The 17,385-nt window shown below is 43.8% G+C and overlaps 1 protein-coding gene across 1 annotated transcript; it reads right to left on the bottom strand.

Moving 5' to 3' along the window:
- Positions 1 to 2,318: 2,318 nt before the first annotated feature.
- LOC137321435 (calcium homeostasis modulator protein 4-like) lies at positions 2,319 to 6,317 on the bottom strand. The gene is made up of 2 exons (XM_067983825.1): positions 5,768 to 6,317; positions 2,319 to 4,255 (listed from the first exon to the last, which is right to left on the bottom strand). The coding sequence occupies exons 1-2, from the start codon at positions 6,314 to 6,316 to the stop codon at positions 3,860 to 3,862; spliced, it is 945 nt and encodes a 314-aa protein (XP_067839926.1). The 5' UTR covers position 6,317; the 3' UTR covers positions 2,319 to 3,859.
- Positions 6,318 to 17,385: the final 11,068 nt, after the last annotated feature.

Genomic DNA, 17,385 nt, shown 5'->3' on the forward strand with positions numbered 1-17,385 from the left:
AGGGTTGTCCTATGAGGAGAGATTGAGTAGAATGGGCATATACTCTCTGGAGTTTAGAAGAATGAGAGGGGATCTCATTGAAACCTCTAAGATTCTGAGAGGGCTTGACAGGGTAGATGCAGAGAGGTTGTTTCCCCTGGCTGGAGAGTCTAGAACTAGGGGGCATAGTTGCAGGATAAGGGATCGGCCATTTAGGACTGAGATGAGGAGAAATTTCTTCACTCGGAGGATTGTGAATCTTTGGAATTCTCCACCCCAGAGGGCTGTGGATGCTGAGTCATTGCATTTATTCAAGGCTGAGAGCGATAGATTTTTGGACTCCAGAGGATATGGGGATTGGGTGGGAAAGTGGAGTGGAGGTCGAAGGTCAGCCATGATCATATTGAATGGCAGAGTAGGCTCAAGGGGCGGTATGGCCTATTCCTGCTCCTATTTCTTATGTTCTTAAAAGAGCAATTGAAACAACATGAGGGTATAATATTTGCAGTAACCAAAAGGCAAATTAATACCGATAATAGCAGGAGTGGGTCCCCCCGGGAGGCGATACAGTTTAAGTATTTGGCTGGGGCAACCTATGAGTACGAGAACAGGCAGGGGAAATGTAAGGAGTCTTACAACACCAGGTTATAGTCCAACAGCTTTATTTGAAAATCACAAGCTTTCGGAGCTTTCCTCCTTCGTCAGGTACGCACTGTCTTAACGATGAACAGCCTGGAGGACCCCCCCACCAGCGCTACTTAAAGGAACCACGCAGAATTTGCAGGTTAGTTGCTGGATTATTGCTTCTGGCTGCTGATGCATGTAACTGTTTTTGGAGGTCTCCGATATTTGAATTCTAGGGCGAGGGAACATAGCTTAAAATTTAGAGCCAGGATTTGCAGGAGTGACGTTAGGAAACACTTCTACACGCAAAGGGTGGTAGAAGTTTGGAACGCTCTTTTGCAAACGGCAGTTCTTGCTAGCTCAATTGTTAATTTTAAATCTGAGATGGGTATTAAGGGATATGGGACTAAGGTGGGTATATGGGGTTACGTCACAGATCAACCATGGTCACATTGAATGGTGGAACAGGCTCAAGGGGCTAAATGCCACTGCCACTTACCGCCTCCTGTTATGCGTCACCTTCTCCTGCAAGAAAGCGGGACGTGTATTGGTGAGTGTCCTGCAGGATGTTTGGATGATGTGCCTGTCATGGTTGAATAGATGCTAGTGTGTGCGACCTGTGAGTTGTGGGTGTGTGGCTTGCAACAGTGGTAATGTGTGAGGGTGAGAGGAAGCATCTGATTGGAAAAGTTGAGTACTGATTGAAAGAGTTTTTTGGTATGTGGGTGCAGTGCGTGGAGCAGTGGATGTGGCTAGTGTGCAGTTCGTAGGAGATGCCACTTGACAGTTGTCTTCACTCACCTTGACCACTTGTGTCAAATCATTGAACTTTTTCCTGCACTGCATCCATGTTCATAGTGCTATTCGCCCCCTATTACCTCCCACTGCCTCTTGAGCATCTTTCTGGAGGGCCTCTTGCCCCCCTGAGGATATCAGGTGCCCCTCCTTCTGCATCAAGGCCTCTAGAGCATCAGCAGAGAACCTTGGTTCACGCACTTTCGCGGGCCTGGTACAAGCTCAGATTGTTGAAATCTGGCGTGCAGATTAGAGATGTGGGATTTAGTAGTGTGCAACCTTTATTGAATGTTTTAACATAACTCATCAGCTTGTAAACATAGGGACGGGACCTGTATCTGTATTTTACATCTGCAATGTTCAGACTCCGTGCGGACCGTATCTTATATTTTGCACAAATGAGGTGCAGGCTGCCTTTAAGATGAGGTGCAGGCTGCCTTTCACATCGTTCACCTGACGAAGGAGGAAGCCTCCGAAAGCTTGTGAATTTAAAATAAAATTGCTGGACTATAACTTGGTGTTGTAAAATTGTTTACAATTGTCAACCCCAGTCCATCACCGGCATCTCCACATCATGCCTTTAAGAGGTATAGGCTATCTTTAAGAGGTGCGAGCCACACACGTGATATTGGGACCCCTGCTGGTGAGAAGTCACTGAACAACGCAGCTAGGCCTGGCCGCTCGCACTGAAGTCAGGTAAGTAAGCAGGCAGCATGAATTTTACGTGCTGCCTGCATTGGAATGACCAGGCCCGGGTTAATCGTGCACCGCGACCCCTGCACCTGGATTCCACGGTTAGTGAATTTTACCCCCTTACCCTTTAATGCTTCGATCAGCCACCTTCAAGACAAAGTCCAAGTAAATAAAGAGAAGAGTTATTCCTTATGTGAATTTATTACGTACAAAGTAAAGTGTATAATTATCAGTGCCAAATGAGGCATTTCAAAATGAGCTTTCACAATTACTTTTTAAACCACAATATACATTGGGAACCCATTTTCCAATTGCCAAGTGAATTAAAAGGTAATTCTGATTGTGCAAAAAAAAGTTTTAAATTGTCAAATAAAATGAATATCGGGATATCCGATTGGTATGGTTTGTTTACATTATCAGGAGCTTCAGACGAGACCCTGATCATTTTTCAACAATCACCACACCTGATAGCTCAGTTTATAAGGGCACTGCCTAGTTTAACTGTGGAACTGAGCCATACAAGGCAGGACTGAGGTTCAAACACAGTTTGTGCTGAATTTGTTGATTTAAGGCAAGGATGCTACCGTTTGAGCCAGTGCCCTGGGCTAAGAAGAAAAAATATGGGTCAGGATTTCCACTCACTTTCAATGACTGCTGTTGAAAAGTGTGTGAGAATGTCAGGGCTCAGTTGTGATTGAATAGTCTGCTGACATTTACTGTCTAGGTTCACATGTGAAGAATGGTCACTTGGCGAGGTGGATAGCCAGTGCCTATGGACTTATACCCCAGCATAAACCAGCACCATCAGTGAAGGGGGGGGGGGGAAATTTGAGGGGGAAAAAATAATCATTAAAAAACCTCACTGCTATGAACCTGAATTTCCTTCAATTTCCTGCATACTTCTGGGACCATGAAATGAACTGCTTGATCGTAAAGATAATTTTTCAGTAAAGATTTTCCTATCACGATTGGCCCAGATATTGAATGCATACAAATTTTAGATTATTATAACATAATGGTATTATCACACAAGATAAACTCCAGCTAAACGTATAACAGCAAATGCCAATGCAAAAGTTTCAAAAATAACAATAAGGGGCCAACATTCCACAGTTGTATCGGTAAAAACACGCCGTGACTTTAGCAGAATTCTTCTGGAATGACCACAAATCTCACCAGGGTCCAGATACGACGGGATCTGGCCTTGTGCCAATATTTCTGGGATAGCCTTGCGGGAGCAGAGCCTCTGCCCATCCTTACAAGGCCACTGACGTAAGGTGGGGGGAGGAGCAAAGGGCAGGGTCTCACTAAGTCAGGGGTTGCTGTGCCCCGGTCCTCAGTTAGGACCTGGTGTAGAGTTGATGGAGGTATACCTGGTCTCATCATGGGCATATGTCCCCAGCACCTGGTGGAAGTGATGCCCATCTTGAGATCCAGACAGGGATCGGGGCTTGGACCGCCCAAAGATTTCTATTTTAACATTGCAAGCAGCCCCCTGACTGAGGGGGCCTCTTCCATTTTCTAAGCAGGGGCCTGGACACCCTCCCCCCCCCCAACCCAGGATAGCAAGGTTAGGCTGGTATTTACAGTTTTGTTGGCAGCGCGTGGTGCTCCAGGTGCACGTCCAACTTGTCAAAGGCTCCTTCTTCGTGATCCCTCCCCGTGACCCCATGAATTTTCATAGGGTCAGCAGTGAAGGTTACTAGTGGGTGTAATCCTGGTGTAACTGCTGGGATTTATTCACAAGGAAATTCCAGGCCTAAATACTTTATGCTTCAAACACCACATCATCCACTGGGATATAACGGCCACCTGCACTTGATTCCTCAGCCCACGTGTGCAGGAGGCTGTACTGACAGGAGTCCTGCTCCAATTTAGTGAACACATTAATGCCTGAGATCATTCTCCAGTCCTCTCTGACAGGCAAACGGATTTTCTGCACTTGTTTCTCCTCTGGTATAAACCCAAAGAACTTCTTGATGTGCTTCAAAGCGTACAGTTGAGAATGTTTTTTAACCGTCTCTTGAAAGAGACACTCTTCATTTTCTAGGTACTGTGCCCAGTAGCTTAGGTGCAGAAAACTGAGAGGAGAGAAATATCTTGGAATACAGAGAGTCAGAAAAGCAACCATAGTCACACAAGCAATTAAAATCCAACCAGCCACCTATGGTAAAAAGAGAAAAAGTTAGAAACATCTGATTTCTTTGAAAGCATTTGCTGTCAAATCTGTGAGGATAATTTTAACCTAACTTGCCCACCAAGGAACTGATGCAGTCAGGTCCAATGGAAAGTAAAATCGGTCGACTGATCTGATTACATCTGTTTCCCGCTGGGTGATTTAGGTTAAAATTAGCTGCTTTAGAAGCAGATCAACTCATTTATTTACAATGACAAACTGTAAATTTGTATAGGTTGAAGAGAAACCTATTCAACCTATGATTGTTGAATAGGTTTCAACCTAGGATCTAGTGAATGATTAAATTCACTAGATCACAAAACTGATACAGATGAAGAAGGCCCTTCACCACATCTTAGCTCATCCATCCAGAAACAATCTACAGCGCCCCATCACAGTATGCAATGGTTTCCTAAATGATTCCGGCCTTTTTGCTTCCCCGTCTCTGCCTGAAAGTTGATTCTAAATTAATTTAAATGAAGGACAATTGGACGGATTCCTTTACAGACACCGCTCTGAACCACACGATCTTCCGATATTCACTGTGCCCAGGAAATCCAGTGCTTCAATCAGACCCTGACCCCGGAAAATGTGTCAATCACTTTTTTGGGGGAATTTTGACTTTGTGAGATAGTGTAAAATGGGTGATAGCGAGACGGCAGCCCGTTTTACACCTCTCCTGATTTTTTATTCCATTGACATTGGGCCATGCAGTTGGAAATGGGGATGAAAATCCCCATAGATTTCTGCACTAGGTTTCTGCTGCTGGCTGAGGGGCCTTCTGACCACTGCATCACAATAGAATAAATACACTACAGGTACACATCAGCATTCAGTTAAAGAAAGAAGAAAGAAAGAACTTGCATTTAAATACCATTTTTCACAACTTCAGGATGTCCCAATGTATTTCACAACCAATTACTTTTGAAGTGTAGTCACTGTTGTAATGTAGGCAAACACACAGGAGTGGAGTTACTAATTTTTCCAACATTAAATTGATGGATGATGCAGAGCAAGGGGTCAGAATCACAACAAAATAAAATGTAAAGAAATCCACTCCAGATTTTACTTTTAATTAATAGGTGAAAGCAATGCTGGAGAGAGCTCAGTACTATAACAAGGGAGGATTGTGCCTTCCATTTAGTTTCATATTTCTGGTGCAGCACTGTAATTTGTTCTGATTGAAGCACTTTGTGAGAATGAGCTTCATGTTACATCTGGAAGTTGTGAGTACCGAGCTATTTTTCTAAAGTTAAAAGACTTAACATGCATAATAATCAGTATAAATAATCCATTATCATCATTGTAACGTAATGTATACGTTCACATTGTAAGTTTGCTAAAAGTGGCAAATACAACTTTGGTAAAGAACTGGAGAAACAAATAACTTTTAAAATTATTTTAGAAAAATAAAATGACAATTCATTTTTACTGCCTGAAATCAAAGTACGTACACAATTTGAAGACTAAATAAAGAAAACGATCGTTTACCGTACATACCTGGGACTGGAACAGGAGAATACGATTGCCTTCATTTCTTATTTCACTGATGTTTTTTATTTCCTTAATGCTCACTTTAGGACAGGGAAAACGAGCGAGAATGTCCTTCTGCTCACGAAGGCTGATATTCTCAAAAACTTTCCAGCTATCAACTGATAAAAACTCGCTCATGCCGCACTGGTAATACAAGCCATTTAGCAGAGTAACTGCCAACCAGGTTATTGGAGCGACTATGGCTGATCCTGTTATGCTACAAAGGACATAGCAGGTTAGATTGAAATCTCTATGCTTCAAATTTGGGCCATTTCTAAAACTCATGATTAATTTCCAAGTCAGGCCATTGATGACATATCCAAGGATCAGCAACACCAGTGCAGGAACTCCAAAAAAAGCTAGACCGTAGTATTGATTTACTGTTGGCTTGCATGGACAACTGAAGGCAAAAAACGAGAATGTTTGCTGGCCAAAGACTGTTACCAGTACAATCATTGAATGTAGAATCGTTTTCTGTTTGTCTTTGAAAAATGACAAGATATTAGATGTTGTCATATTTTTTAACCTTGACTCCCCTCTTTTACCACCACAAAGATATCAGTGCTGTATTGCCTTCAATTCAGGGATGAGATTATGAGGCAGAGTACGGTGAATGCAGCTTCTTATAAACAGGTTGCGTCACTTCCTTTGTTGAAATCTCTATTTGCTTCTCATTACCATGGCAAGATGCTCGATAATTAGTAGGTGACAGGAAATATGTTAGTTTGTATTCGTGCTTTTGAAGGTATTTTGTATTTCTAACTTCACCACTTCCTAACCGTTTTACTTTTGAATGGGTTAATTACTAATGCTTTTGCACTTTTTAATTCAAGTATAATCCTGTTTCATAGATTTATCCCAGTTCTATAAAATTCTTGAGGCATGAATAAATCCACCTTAACCTGTTCCACTATTTCTGCTTTCATCTCTCAAAACACTGAATATCATCAGACCAGCACGTCAATCATCCTTTATGTGCACCAAATCTTGTAAAATATCATATTTTTGTACAGTAATTTGTTTAGTATGGGTTTAAATTCAGTTACAGAATGTCTACGGGTGAATTCACATTACAATTGTAGCTTTGGTGCAAAGCAGTTTCATTTTGCATTGATGCTGCAGGATTAGTGCAAATTGCAGCCGGAATCCAGTATCATGGCCCAACATGGTGTAGGAATGATGTGAAGTGAGATTCCCTGGAGTACGGAGTCTTAGTCTTCTTCACTTCAGAGTCAGTTCAGGCATTGACACCCAAATGACATTCCAGGGGTGAATTTCCTCACAGTTTTCAGCACATTAGCGATATAAGTAGCGGAGAATTTTTTTTTAGCAATAAAATTCAGGTGGAAGTCGTTTCTGCTGCTTGTGCACCTTTCTCTCGAGCTTCTTCATGCTTTTTGGGCCTTCCCGTGATCCGTCTGCCAATTCCCCATATGTCAGAGTGAGAGCCTGTGCCATACCAGCTGCAGGTTTCATGAGTTTGCACTGCTATTTTTTTTATACGTTCATGGGATGTGGGCGTCACTGGCAAGGCCAGCATTTATTGCCTATCCCCAATTGCCTTTGAGAAGGTGGTGGTGAGCCGCCTTCATGAATCGATGCAGTTCGTGTGGTGAAGCTTCTCCCACAGTGCTGTTAGGAAGGGAGTTCCAGGATTTTGACCCAGCGACGATGAAGGAACGGTGATATATTTCCAAGTCAGGATGGTGTGTGACTTGGAGGGGAATGTGTAGGTGGTGTTGTTCCCATGTGCCTGCTGCCCTTGTCCTTCTAGGTGGTAGAGGTCGCGGGTTTGGGAGGTGTTGTCAAAGAAGTTTTGGCGAGTTGCTGCAGTGCATCCTGAAGATGGTACACACTGCAGCCACGGTGCGCCGGTGGTGAAGGGAGTGAGGGTGGTGGATGGAGAGCCAATCAAGCGGGCTGCTTTGTCCTGGATAGTGTCGAGGTTCTTGAGTGTTGTTGGAGCTGCACTCATCCAGGCAAGTGGAGAGTATTCCATCACACTCCTGACTTGTGTCTTGTAGATGGTGGAAAGGCTTTGTCGAATCAGGAGGTGAGTCACTCGCCGCAGAATACTCAGCCTCTGATCTGCTCTTGTAGCCACAGTATTTATGGGGCTGGTCCAGTTAAGTTTCTGGTCAATGATGACTCCCAGGATGTTGATGGTGGGGGATTCAGTGATGGTAATGCCGTTGAATGTCAATGGGAGGTGGTTAGATCTCTCTTGTTGGAGATGGTCATTGCCTGGCACTTGTCTGGCGCGAATGTTACTTGCCACTTATGAGCCCAAGCCTGGATGTTGTCCAGGTCTTGCTGCATGCGGGCACAGACTGCTTCATTATCTGAGGGGTTGCGAATGGAACTGAACACTGTGCAATCATCAGCGAACATCCCCATTTCTGACCTTATGATGGAGGGACTGTCATTGATGAAGCAGCAGAAGATGGTTGGGCCCAGGAGACTGCCCTGAGGAACTCCTGCAGCAATGTCCTGGGGCTGAGAAGATTGGCCTCCAACAACCACTACCATCTTCCTTTGTGCTGGGGACAACTCCAGCCACTGGAGAGTTTTCTCCCTGAATCCCATTGACTTCAATTTTACTAGGGCTCCTTGGTGCTACACTCGATCAAATTCTGCCTTGATGTCAAGGGCAATCACTCTCACCTCACCTCTTGAATTCAGATCTTTCATCCATGTTTGGACCAAGGCTGTAATGAGGTCTGGAGCCAAGTGGTCCTGGCGGAATCCAAACTGTGCATCGGTGAGCAGGTTATTGGTGAGTAAATGCCGCTTGATAGCACTGTCAACGACACCTTCCATCACTTTGCTGATGATTGAGAGTAGATTGATGGGGTGGTAAATGGCCGGATTGGATTTGTCCTGCTTTTTGTGGACAGGACATACCAGGGCAATTTTCCACATTGTCGGGTAGATGCCAGTGTTGTAGCTGTACTGGAACAGTTTGGCTTGAGGCGCAGCTAGTTCTGGAGCACAAATCTTCAGCACTACAGTCGGGATTTTGTCAAGGCCCATAGCCTTTGTTGTATCCAGTGCACTCAGCCGTTTCTTGATATCAAGTTGAGTGAATCGAATTAGCTGAAGACTGGCTTCTATGATGGTGGGGATATCAGGAGGAGGCCGAGATGGATCATCCACTCGGCACTTCTGGCTGAAGATGGTTGCAAAATGCTTCAGCCTTGTCTTTTGCGCTCACATGCTGGACACCGCCATCATTGAGGATGGGGATGTTTACAGAGCCTCCTCCTCCCGCTAGTTGTTTAATTGTCCACCACCATTCACGACTGGATGTGGCAGGACTGCAGAGCTTTGATCTGATCCGTTGGTTGTGGAGTCGCTTAGATCTGTCTATAGCATTTTGCTTCTGCTGTTTAGCATGCATGTAGTCCTGTGTTGTAGCTTCAACAGGTTGGTACCTCATTTTTAGGTATGCCTGGTGCTGCTGCTGGCATGCTCTTCTACACTCCTCATTGAACCATGGTTGATCCCCTGGGTTGTTGGTCATTGTAGAGTAAGGAATATGCCAGGCCATGAGGTTACAGATTGTGCTGGAATACAATTCTGCTGCTGCTGATGGCCCACAGCGCCTCATGGCTGCCCAGTTTTGAGCTGCTGGATCTGTTCTGAATCTATCCCATTTAGCACAGTGGTAATGCCAGACAACACGTTGGATGGTGTCCTCAGTGTGAAGACTTCGTCTCAGCAAGGACTGTGCGATGGTCACTCCTACCAATACTATCATGGACAGATGCATCTGCAACATGTAGGTTGGTGAGGACGAGGTCAAGTCAGTTTCTCCCTCGTGTTGGTTCGCTCACCACCTGCCGTAGGCCCAGTCTAGCAGCTATGTCCTTCAGGACTCGGTCAGTAGTTACTAAGCCACTCTTGGTGATGGACATTGAAGTCCCCCACCCAGAGTACATTCTGTGCCCTTGCTACCCTCAGTGCTTTCTCCAAGTTGTGCTCAACATGGAGGAGGACTGATTCATCAGCTGAGGGAGGGCAGTAGGTGGTAATCAGCAGGAGGTTTCCTTGCCCATGTTTGACCTGATGCCATGAGATCCAGAGTCAATGTTGAGGACTCCCAGGGCCACTCCCCCCTGACTGTATATCACTGTACCACCACCTCTGGTCAGTCTGTCCTGCCAGTAGGACAGGACATACCCAGGGATGGTGATGGAGGAGTCTGGGATGTTGGCTGAAAGGTATGATTCTATGAGTATGGCTATGGCTTGGCTGGTCTGTGGGACAGCTCTCCCAATTTTGGCACAAGTTCTCAGATGTTAGTGAGGAGAACTTTGCAGGGTCAACTGGGCTTGGTTTGCCTTTGTCGTGTCTGGTGCCTAGTGGTTTGACTTTTTGTAGCAAGATTGTACAACTGAGTGGCTTGCTGGGCTATTTTAGAGGGTGATTGAGAATTGACCATGTTTTTGTGGGTCTGGAGTCACATGTTGGCCAGATCAGGTAAAGATGGCAGGTTTCCTTCCCTAAAGGGCTTCAGTGAACCGATGGGTTTTTACGACAATCTGGTAGTTTTATGATTACCATTATTGATACTAGTTTCTTTTTTCCAGATTTTTATTTAATTAATTGAATTTAAATTCCCCAGTTGCAGTGGTGGGATTTGAACTCATGATTCTGGATTATTAGTCCAGTAACATAACCACTATGCTACCGTACCTGGTAGTAACTTGGACTGAGATTTATGAAGTGCAGCAGCTGCCAGGTTCACCTGACAAAGCAGAAGTGGGGGCTGCGGCTGGGGTATGGTGTCGAGGTCAGGAATCAAAGCCGGGAGTCGAGTCCGAGATCAGGGCCTCGGGTCGGGACCCCAATCACTGGGGGAGGGTGGTTGGGTCTTTGATCGGGGGGGTCGGGAATCACAGGGCTGGGGATCGGGTGGGCCATGGGAGGGCTGGCTGGGACTGGGTGCAGGTTAGATTGGGTGTGGGGACCGGAATAGGTGGTGATGGGAGAGGGGCGCAGCGGCTATGGGTGGGGGAGTGGTGGCGAACGGTTCCTTTAACGTGGGGTCAGGAGGAGCACTCCCGTACTTCTCGGCTCCACATTCAGGTAAGTTACTTACCTCTTGGTTGGGCCCAGCAGGCGATCTGTTTCCCTGAGTGTAGCCAGCAAACCAATCTTGGAGAGGGGGCCCCAAACAGTTGTTAAACCCTTTGTTGGCATATGCAATGGTCCTAATGCCTGTTTCAAGCATGGGTAAAGGATGCATATTTATTATCCTTACCCAATATGGCGGGCAGCGCACTTCCAGCCAGAAATGTGCACATGCTTCCTGCCCCCTATATTGGGGCTTTAGTAGTCAGAGTAGCACCCGAAAAGTGGGCCAATTTCTAGGCCTATGTATTTTAATGCAGTTACCATTTTTATAATTTTTAGTATGAAATTGCATTGACTCCACCTAAGTGTGCACTAGTTGTGAGTACTGAACTGTTGAAAACCAAAATTCCCAACCCACTCATTTGTATAAATCCTGCTTGGTTGATTGTATTTGAAGATAATTATTGTCCACTTGCTACTCCCATTCTCAGAGTTACAAATTGTAGACAATTAGGGGGTTAAATTGGTTAATGCCCGAAAATGGGCATTGGGATCGCAGTGCATGATTATCCTGTGCCCTTTGGTTGAGATGTAGGCAGCATGTAAGATTCGTGCAGCTTGATAATCTGCATGATTGTTGCCTGCAGCCATCGCTTCGTGCGCTGCTGAGTGGCTGCACGCACCAGCAGGGGGCCCGATATGAGGCTTGGCCAGCACTACTTAAAGACAGCCTGCACCTCTTGTCGGGGAGGTGCATTATGGCTGCAGGAAGTGCATTGACAATTAAATCTGTGCTGGAAAATACATAGTAATGACTGGGCCTGCATTCACCAAGGTTCTCAGATGACGCACTAGAGGCCTTGGTGTATGAGGTGGACACACAGAGGGCCATCCTGTATTCGCAGGGAGGCAGGAGGCCTTCCAGACACCAGCTGCAGAGGCAGTGGGAGGCAGTGGCGCTAGAAGTAAATGCCAGGAACATGGATGCAGTGCAGGAAGAAGTTCAATGATTTGACACGAATGGTCAATGTGAGTGAATTCAACTGTGGCATATCCTACCAACTGCCCCATTAGCCTCATCCATGGCTCCACGCACGACACCACCTGTCACCCACCCACCAACAAACGCTTTCCATCTGCATGCTCCTCAATTGAAGGTCAGCAAACTTCCACTACCCATGCTCCAATCACTGGAGATGCACCTCGTGGGAGCACTAGCAAAGGAAAAGGCACACGAATGACAGGCACTAAGGGAATGCACAAGGGTGAATAGTGTAATGTTGTTTACATAATTTCATGTGTTAATTTATAAATTTGTATTTGAACTCACATTTGGTGGTGGTTTTTATTTCTGCGATGAGCTGTGGGAGGAAGCAATGTATAATCATAAGGAGGATGATTTGATGGTCATGTGGGAGAGGAAAGGTGAGGAGTGTAGGACTGTTGGTGATTTGGGAGGTATTGTTGAGGTTACTGGTATAGCTCATGAATAAGGTGAGCACGCAGAGCCCTGGCAGACAGGGCCTGTGCACCTTGTTGCCTCCTTGCCTCTTCCTCCACTGTTTCCCGTCCTTCTCCTCCACCTTTACCTCCTCTTCCTCTGCCTCAGGATCTTGCGGTGGCAAGGGCTGTCCTCTCATAAGAGTGAGGTAGTGCCGCATGCACCACACAATGCTCTCCTTGCCCTGCTCTGAGGCTGCAGTTGTGGCTGCAGCAGTTGACAATTCTCCATCATGATCTCTTTAGTGAACCTCAGCCATCGGATGCAATCCACCTGGTCCAGAGGTCTTATCCTCCCTAAGTTTGATTAATTTTTCAATTATCATCCCCCTTTTTACCTTAAATGTTTTAATATCTTTTTCAATCTCTTCTTCTAATGTCCTGCCCACCTTGTTAGAGTCTCTGGTAAATATAGAGGCACGGTAACTATTCAATATTTCTGCATTTTTGCTGTCATTACCTATGAGTTTATCGTGTGCATCCCTTAGTGGCCCTATCTCTATTCTGATTTTTCTTTTGTTATTTATTTGTCTGTAGAATTTACTATTTCTTTTTATATTCCTTGATAATTTAATTTCATAGTTCTTCTTTGCTTTCCTAATTGTTCTTCTGACTTCTTTCCTAACCTCTTCGTATTCCCTTTTGTCATCCTGTCCTTTACTGTCTATGTACTTAGAGTATGCCTTTTTCTTTAGTTTCAATTTTACCCCTATCTCTTTATTCATCCATGGTGTTTCATTATTAGCTAGTTTGTTCTTGCTTTTTAGAGGAATAAACTTTTCCTGAACTCTATTGATCACTGTGTTATAAGGCCATAAAAAAGGCAAATCAAGCACTGGGGTTCATTTCTAGAGGGATAGAATTGAAAAGCAGAGAAGTTATGTTAAACTTGTATAGAACCCTGGTTAGACCACACTGAGAGTATTGTGCACAGTTCTGTCTCCATATTATAGAAAGGCTGGGGCTCTTATCTCTAGAAAAGAGAAGGCTGAGGGGTGACCTGATAGAGGTCTTTAAGACAATGAAAGGGTTTGATCGGTTAGACGTAGAGAAAACGTTTCCACTTGTGGGGGAGTCCAAAACTAGAGGTTATAAAAATAAAATTGTCGCTAATAAATCCAATAGGGAATTCAGGAGAAACTTCTTTATCCAAAGAGTGGTAAGAATGTGGAACTCACTACCTCAGGGAATAGTTGAGACAAATAGCATAGATACATTTAAGGGAAGCTAATAAGCACATTAGGGAGAAAGGAGTAGAAGGGTATGCTGATAGGGTTAGATGAAGTAGGGAGGGAGGAGGCCTGTTTCTGTGCTGTAGTTTCGATGTCTCTCTCTCTGTAAGGATTGGCTGCTGGCACCCACTCCCGCATTTGCTCCACATCTCCATTAGGAAGTCATGCAGGTCCAACTCCCTGCAGTTTGTTTCTCATTTTTCTATCTGGCTGCCATCCTTGGTGCCCAGGTTATCTGCTTCCTCCAGTATTGCCAATTGCCCTTTTAAGCAGCAGCAGGTTTTATATCCTACTGCTGCACCAGATCTGCCTCTCATCTTGTTACTTTCAGGCTTGCATCCCCCTCTCTGCCCTCGTCCTCCCACTCTGCTGTTCTCTCTCTCAGGCAGATTGCTGGACATGCTCTTCTAGCCATGTATAGCTCATTTGGAGCAAAACTTATTCCTCTTGGCCAGTTCCCCCTGTAGGGTAATCCTTATTTCTTGTGATTCTTGGAACTGGACGAATAGTCAAGCAAAGAAAGTCACCCTCACTCACGGTAGTTTCATTAATCAAATGCAATTATTTAATGATGTTATAATTCCTACAAGCCTTCATAAAGCAAAATCAAACCATAAATATGACTTTACTTTACAAAATCCCATTATACACTTAATAACTTGCAACATTATTATGCAATGACTTAACAATTCATAAACACATCAGGCAAACCATTAATACAACCATTAAACCAAGGATTTTACTCATCAAGGCAGCTCAGAAGTGATCAGCTTCTTGTGTCTCGAGGTCCTCTTCTTCTTCCGTAATGCTTGAGTGCAATGTGCGTTCCTTGTAACTGTCATGTGGGGAAGAGGCTGCTCTTCTCTCAATGTCTTCCTTTTAGCTACATCATTAAATAAATTTAAAACAGAAATAGACAGTTTCCTAGAAGTAAAGGGAATTAAGGGTTATGGGGAGCGGGCAGGAAATTGGACATGAATTTAGATTTGAGGTTAGGATCAGATCAGCCATGATCTTATTGAATGGCGGAGCAGGCTCGAGGGGCCGATTGGCCTACTCCTGCTCCTATTTCTTATGTTCTTATGTTTATATTGTTGTAACCAATAGGATGTACTATTAGGGAGTGTCATTCTTTTTGTCCAATCGCTCCCTGTTGCAATGCCTCAATCATTAACATACCTCAATGATTGACAGTTTAGGCTTTGATCATGTGACTGGAGGCCCCTTTAATGTAGAAAAGACCACATGCTCAAACCATGGATTGTAGAAAAGACCACATGCTCAAACCATGGATTGTAAAAGGCCCCTTTACTGTCTCTGTTTATGGCCTTTTATGTAGAGATAGCCCCTTTCATTTCTATGCACAGACATTCTTAATGGTCCTTACGTCTCCAATTTTGATTGCTTCAGTGGCTTCAAATCCATTCCTTATACCATTTGACCATATGCTGGATGTAATACTATTTGATGTTTTACAAATCCCAGTTCTTTGAACAGACTACCAGATAGGAATGAGAGGCCCCTACCTTTCCACACCCATTTCCTGATCTGAAGGCTTTGATGTATGCTCTTGTCGTCATCTCTTACATTACCCCCTGCTGTGTTGAAAAGCTTGTGCTTCCAAAAGCCTATGTATTTTAAGAGCCTGACAACCCTTTAAGCTCAATATTATCAATCTAGCTTATTTATTTAATAATCTAGATATCTATCTGCAGTACAATGAGTTTGATCCCAAAACTCATACTTCTCCAATGCCATCAGTGTCACTGAGGGAAAACAAAATTTGCGAGAACACAGTTAACTTTTGTTTGCAGGTTTTCAAATGTCTTTGTTTAAAAGGGGCATGATTAACCCTTTCCTTCATATGTCTTTTGCTACAAAGGGGTTCCATTTCATGGGACACTGGCACCAGCACTGGGAGAGGAAGGAACTGTACCGTTGGGACAGGCTTCACCTGAACCGGGCTAGGACCAGGGTCATAGCGGAAAGGATAAATAGGGCAGTCACAAGAACGTTAAACTAGTAAATGGGAGGGAGTGCTCAGGTGGAAAAGATAGTGTAAATAATAATTCAAAAACAAATGAAAAGGAAGAGAGTAGAATGATAGTTAGAAATTATGCTTTAGGCACTACAGGTAAAGGGAAAACTAAAAGATATTAAGTAACTAAATTAGGAGAGAGAAATAAGAAATATATGAGAAAAACAACATTTGAGCAGAAGCACAGGTTAGGGTGTGTGGCCCAAATAAGCGTTCTTGATACACATGCATGGAGTATAAGAACAAACTGAATGAGTTGCAGGCGCAAATTCAACTTAGAGGGTACGACATGGTAGTCATAACTGAGACATGGCTGCAAGACAGTCAGGATTGGAAACTGAACATACCAGGTTATATGATCTACGGGAAGGATAGGGAAACTGGTAGAGGGGGAGGAGTAGCCTTAGTGATTAAGGATGAAATTACTTCAATGATGAGAGGGTATAATGAGAGGTTAACAGGCAGTGGAGACATTATGGGTAGAATTAAGAAATAGAAAAGGATTTAAGACTCTAGTGGGAGTTGTGTATAGTAGCTGTGAAGCGGCACAATATATAAATGCAGAGATTAGACAAGCATGTAGCAAAGGCAAAGAGGTTTTAATGAGGGATTTTAATTTTTATATTGATTAGGATAAGCAGATGAGCCAATGTCAAAAAGGAAGCAAATTTTTTGAGTGTGTTCAGGCCAGCTTTCTGCAACAGTGTATCCTAGAACCAACAAGGGGGCAGGCCATATTAGATTTAATAATAATAATGAGCCAGATTTAGTTAACAGCCTAATGGTGCGTGAACATTTATCTAATAGCGATCATAATATGATTGAGTTTGAAAGGGAGAAACCCATATTAGCGACAAAGGTTCTAAATTTAGGTAAGGCCGACTTCAACGTATACTGGGAAAATCTGTTAGTGGATAAAATGACAGAAGATCAGTGGGAGGTGTTCAAAAAAGAATTTAACATGATACAGAACCAGTTTATACTCCTAAGGGGCAAGAGCTCTACTTGCCAAAAAAAGCCATGGATGACAAAAGAGGTAAGGGATAACATAAAACTAAAAGAAAAAGCATACAAAAATGCAAAAAATAGCACAGATCCTGGCACCTGGGAGAGATACAAAGAAAAACAAAGGGTGACAAAACAGATAGTAAGAGTTATAAAAAGGGTTACAAAACAGCTACTATGAAAAGAAACTTGCAAGTGATATCAAAATCAATATAAAAAAATTTTGCAATTATATTAGGAAAAAGAGGGTGGTCAAGAGCAATGTGAGCCCCTTAAAAACAGTAGAGGAAGAGGATAGCACACCCCAAGGAAACTAATTTTGAATCAGGGATGGGGACTCACCATAATTAACGTAAGCAAATTAACAGTAATGAAGAAAAGAATGACACTAAAGAGTGACAAATCTCCAGGATCAGATGGTTTCCATCCCAGGGCTTTAAAGGAAGTAGGTGAAAACATTGCAGAGGGCCTAATGATAATTTTCCAAAGTTCTCTCGATGCAGGAACTGTTCTTTTAGTTTGGAAAATTGCACATGTCACTCCGTTATTTAAGAGAGGTGAGAGAAGGAAACCAGGGAATTACAGGCCAGTTAGCCTAACATCTGTTGTTAGGAAATTACTCGAGTCTATAATTAAGGATGGAGTGACTGAACACCGTGAAAATTTTCAGCTGATCAGAGAGATCCAGCATGGATTTGTAAAAGGTAGGTTATGCCTAACCTTTACGAACT

This window comes from Heptranchias perlo, chromosome 5, assembly GCF_035084215.1.
Source record: "Heptranchias perlo isolate sHepPer1 chromosome 5, sHepPer1.hap1, whole genome shotgun sequence".
NCBI lineage: Eukaryota > Metazoa > Chordata > Chondrichthyes > Hexanchiformes > Hexanchidae > Heptranchias > Heptranchias perlo.

Coding starts and splice junctions, on each gene's coding strand:
- LOC137321435 (XM_067983825.1), bottom strand. CDS start 6,316: ATGACAACATCTAATATCTTGTCATTTTTCAAAGACAAACAGAAAACG. Junction 4,256..5,767: donor TTCTCCTGTTCCAGTCCCAG/GTATGTACGGTA, acceptor TTTTTACCATAG/GTGGCTGGTTGGATTTTAAT.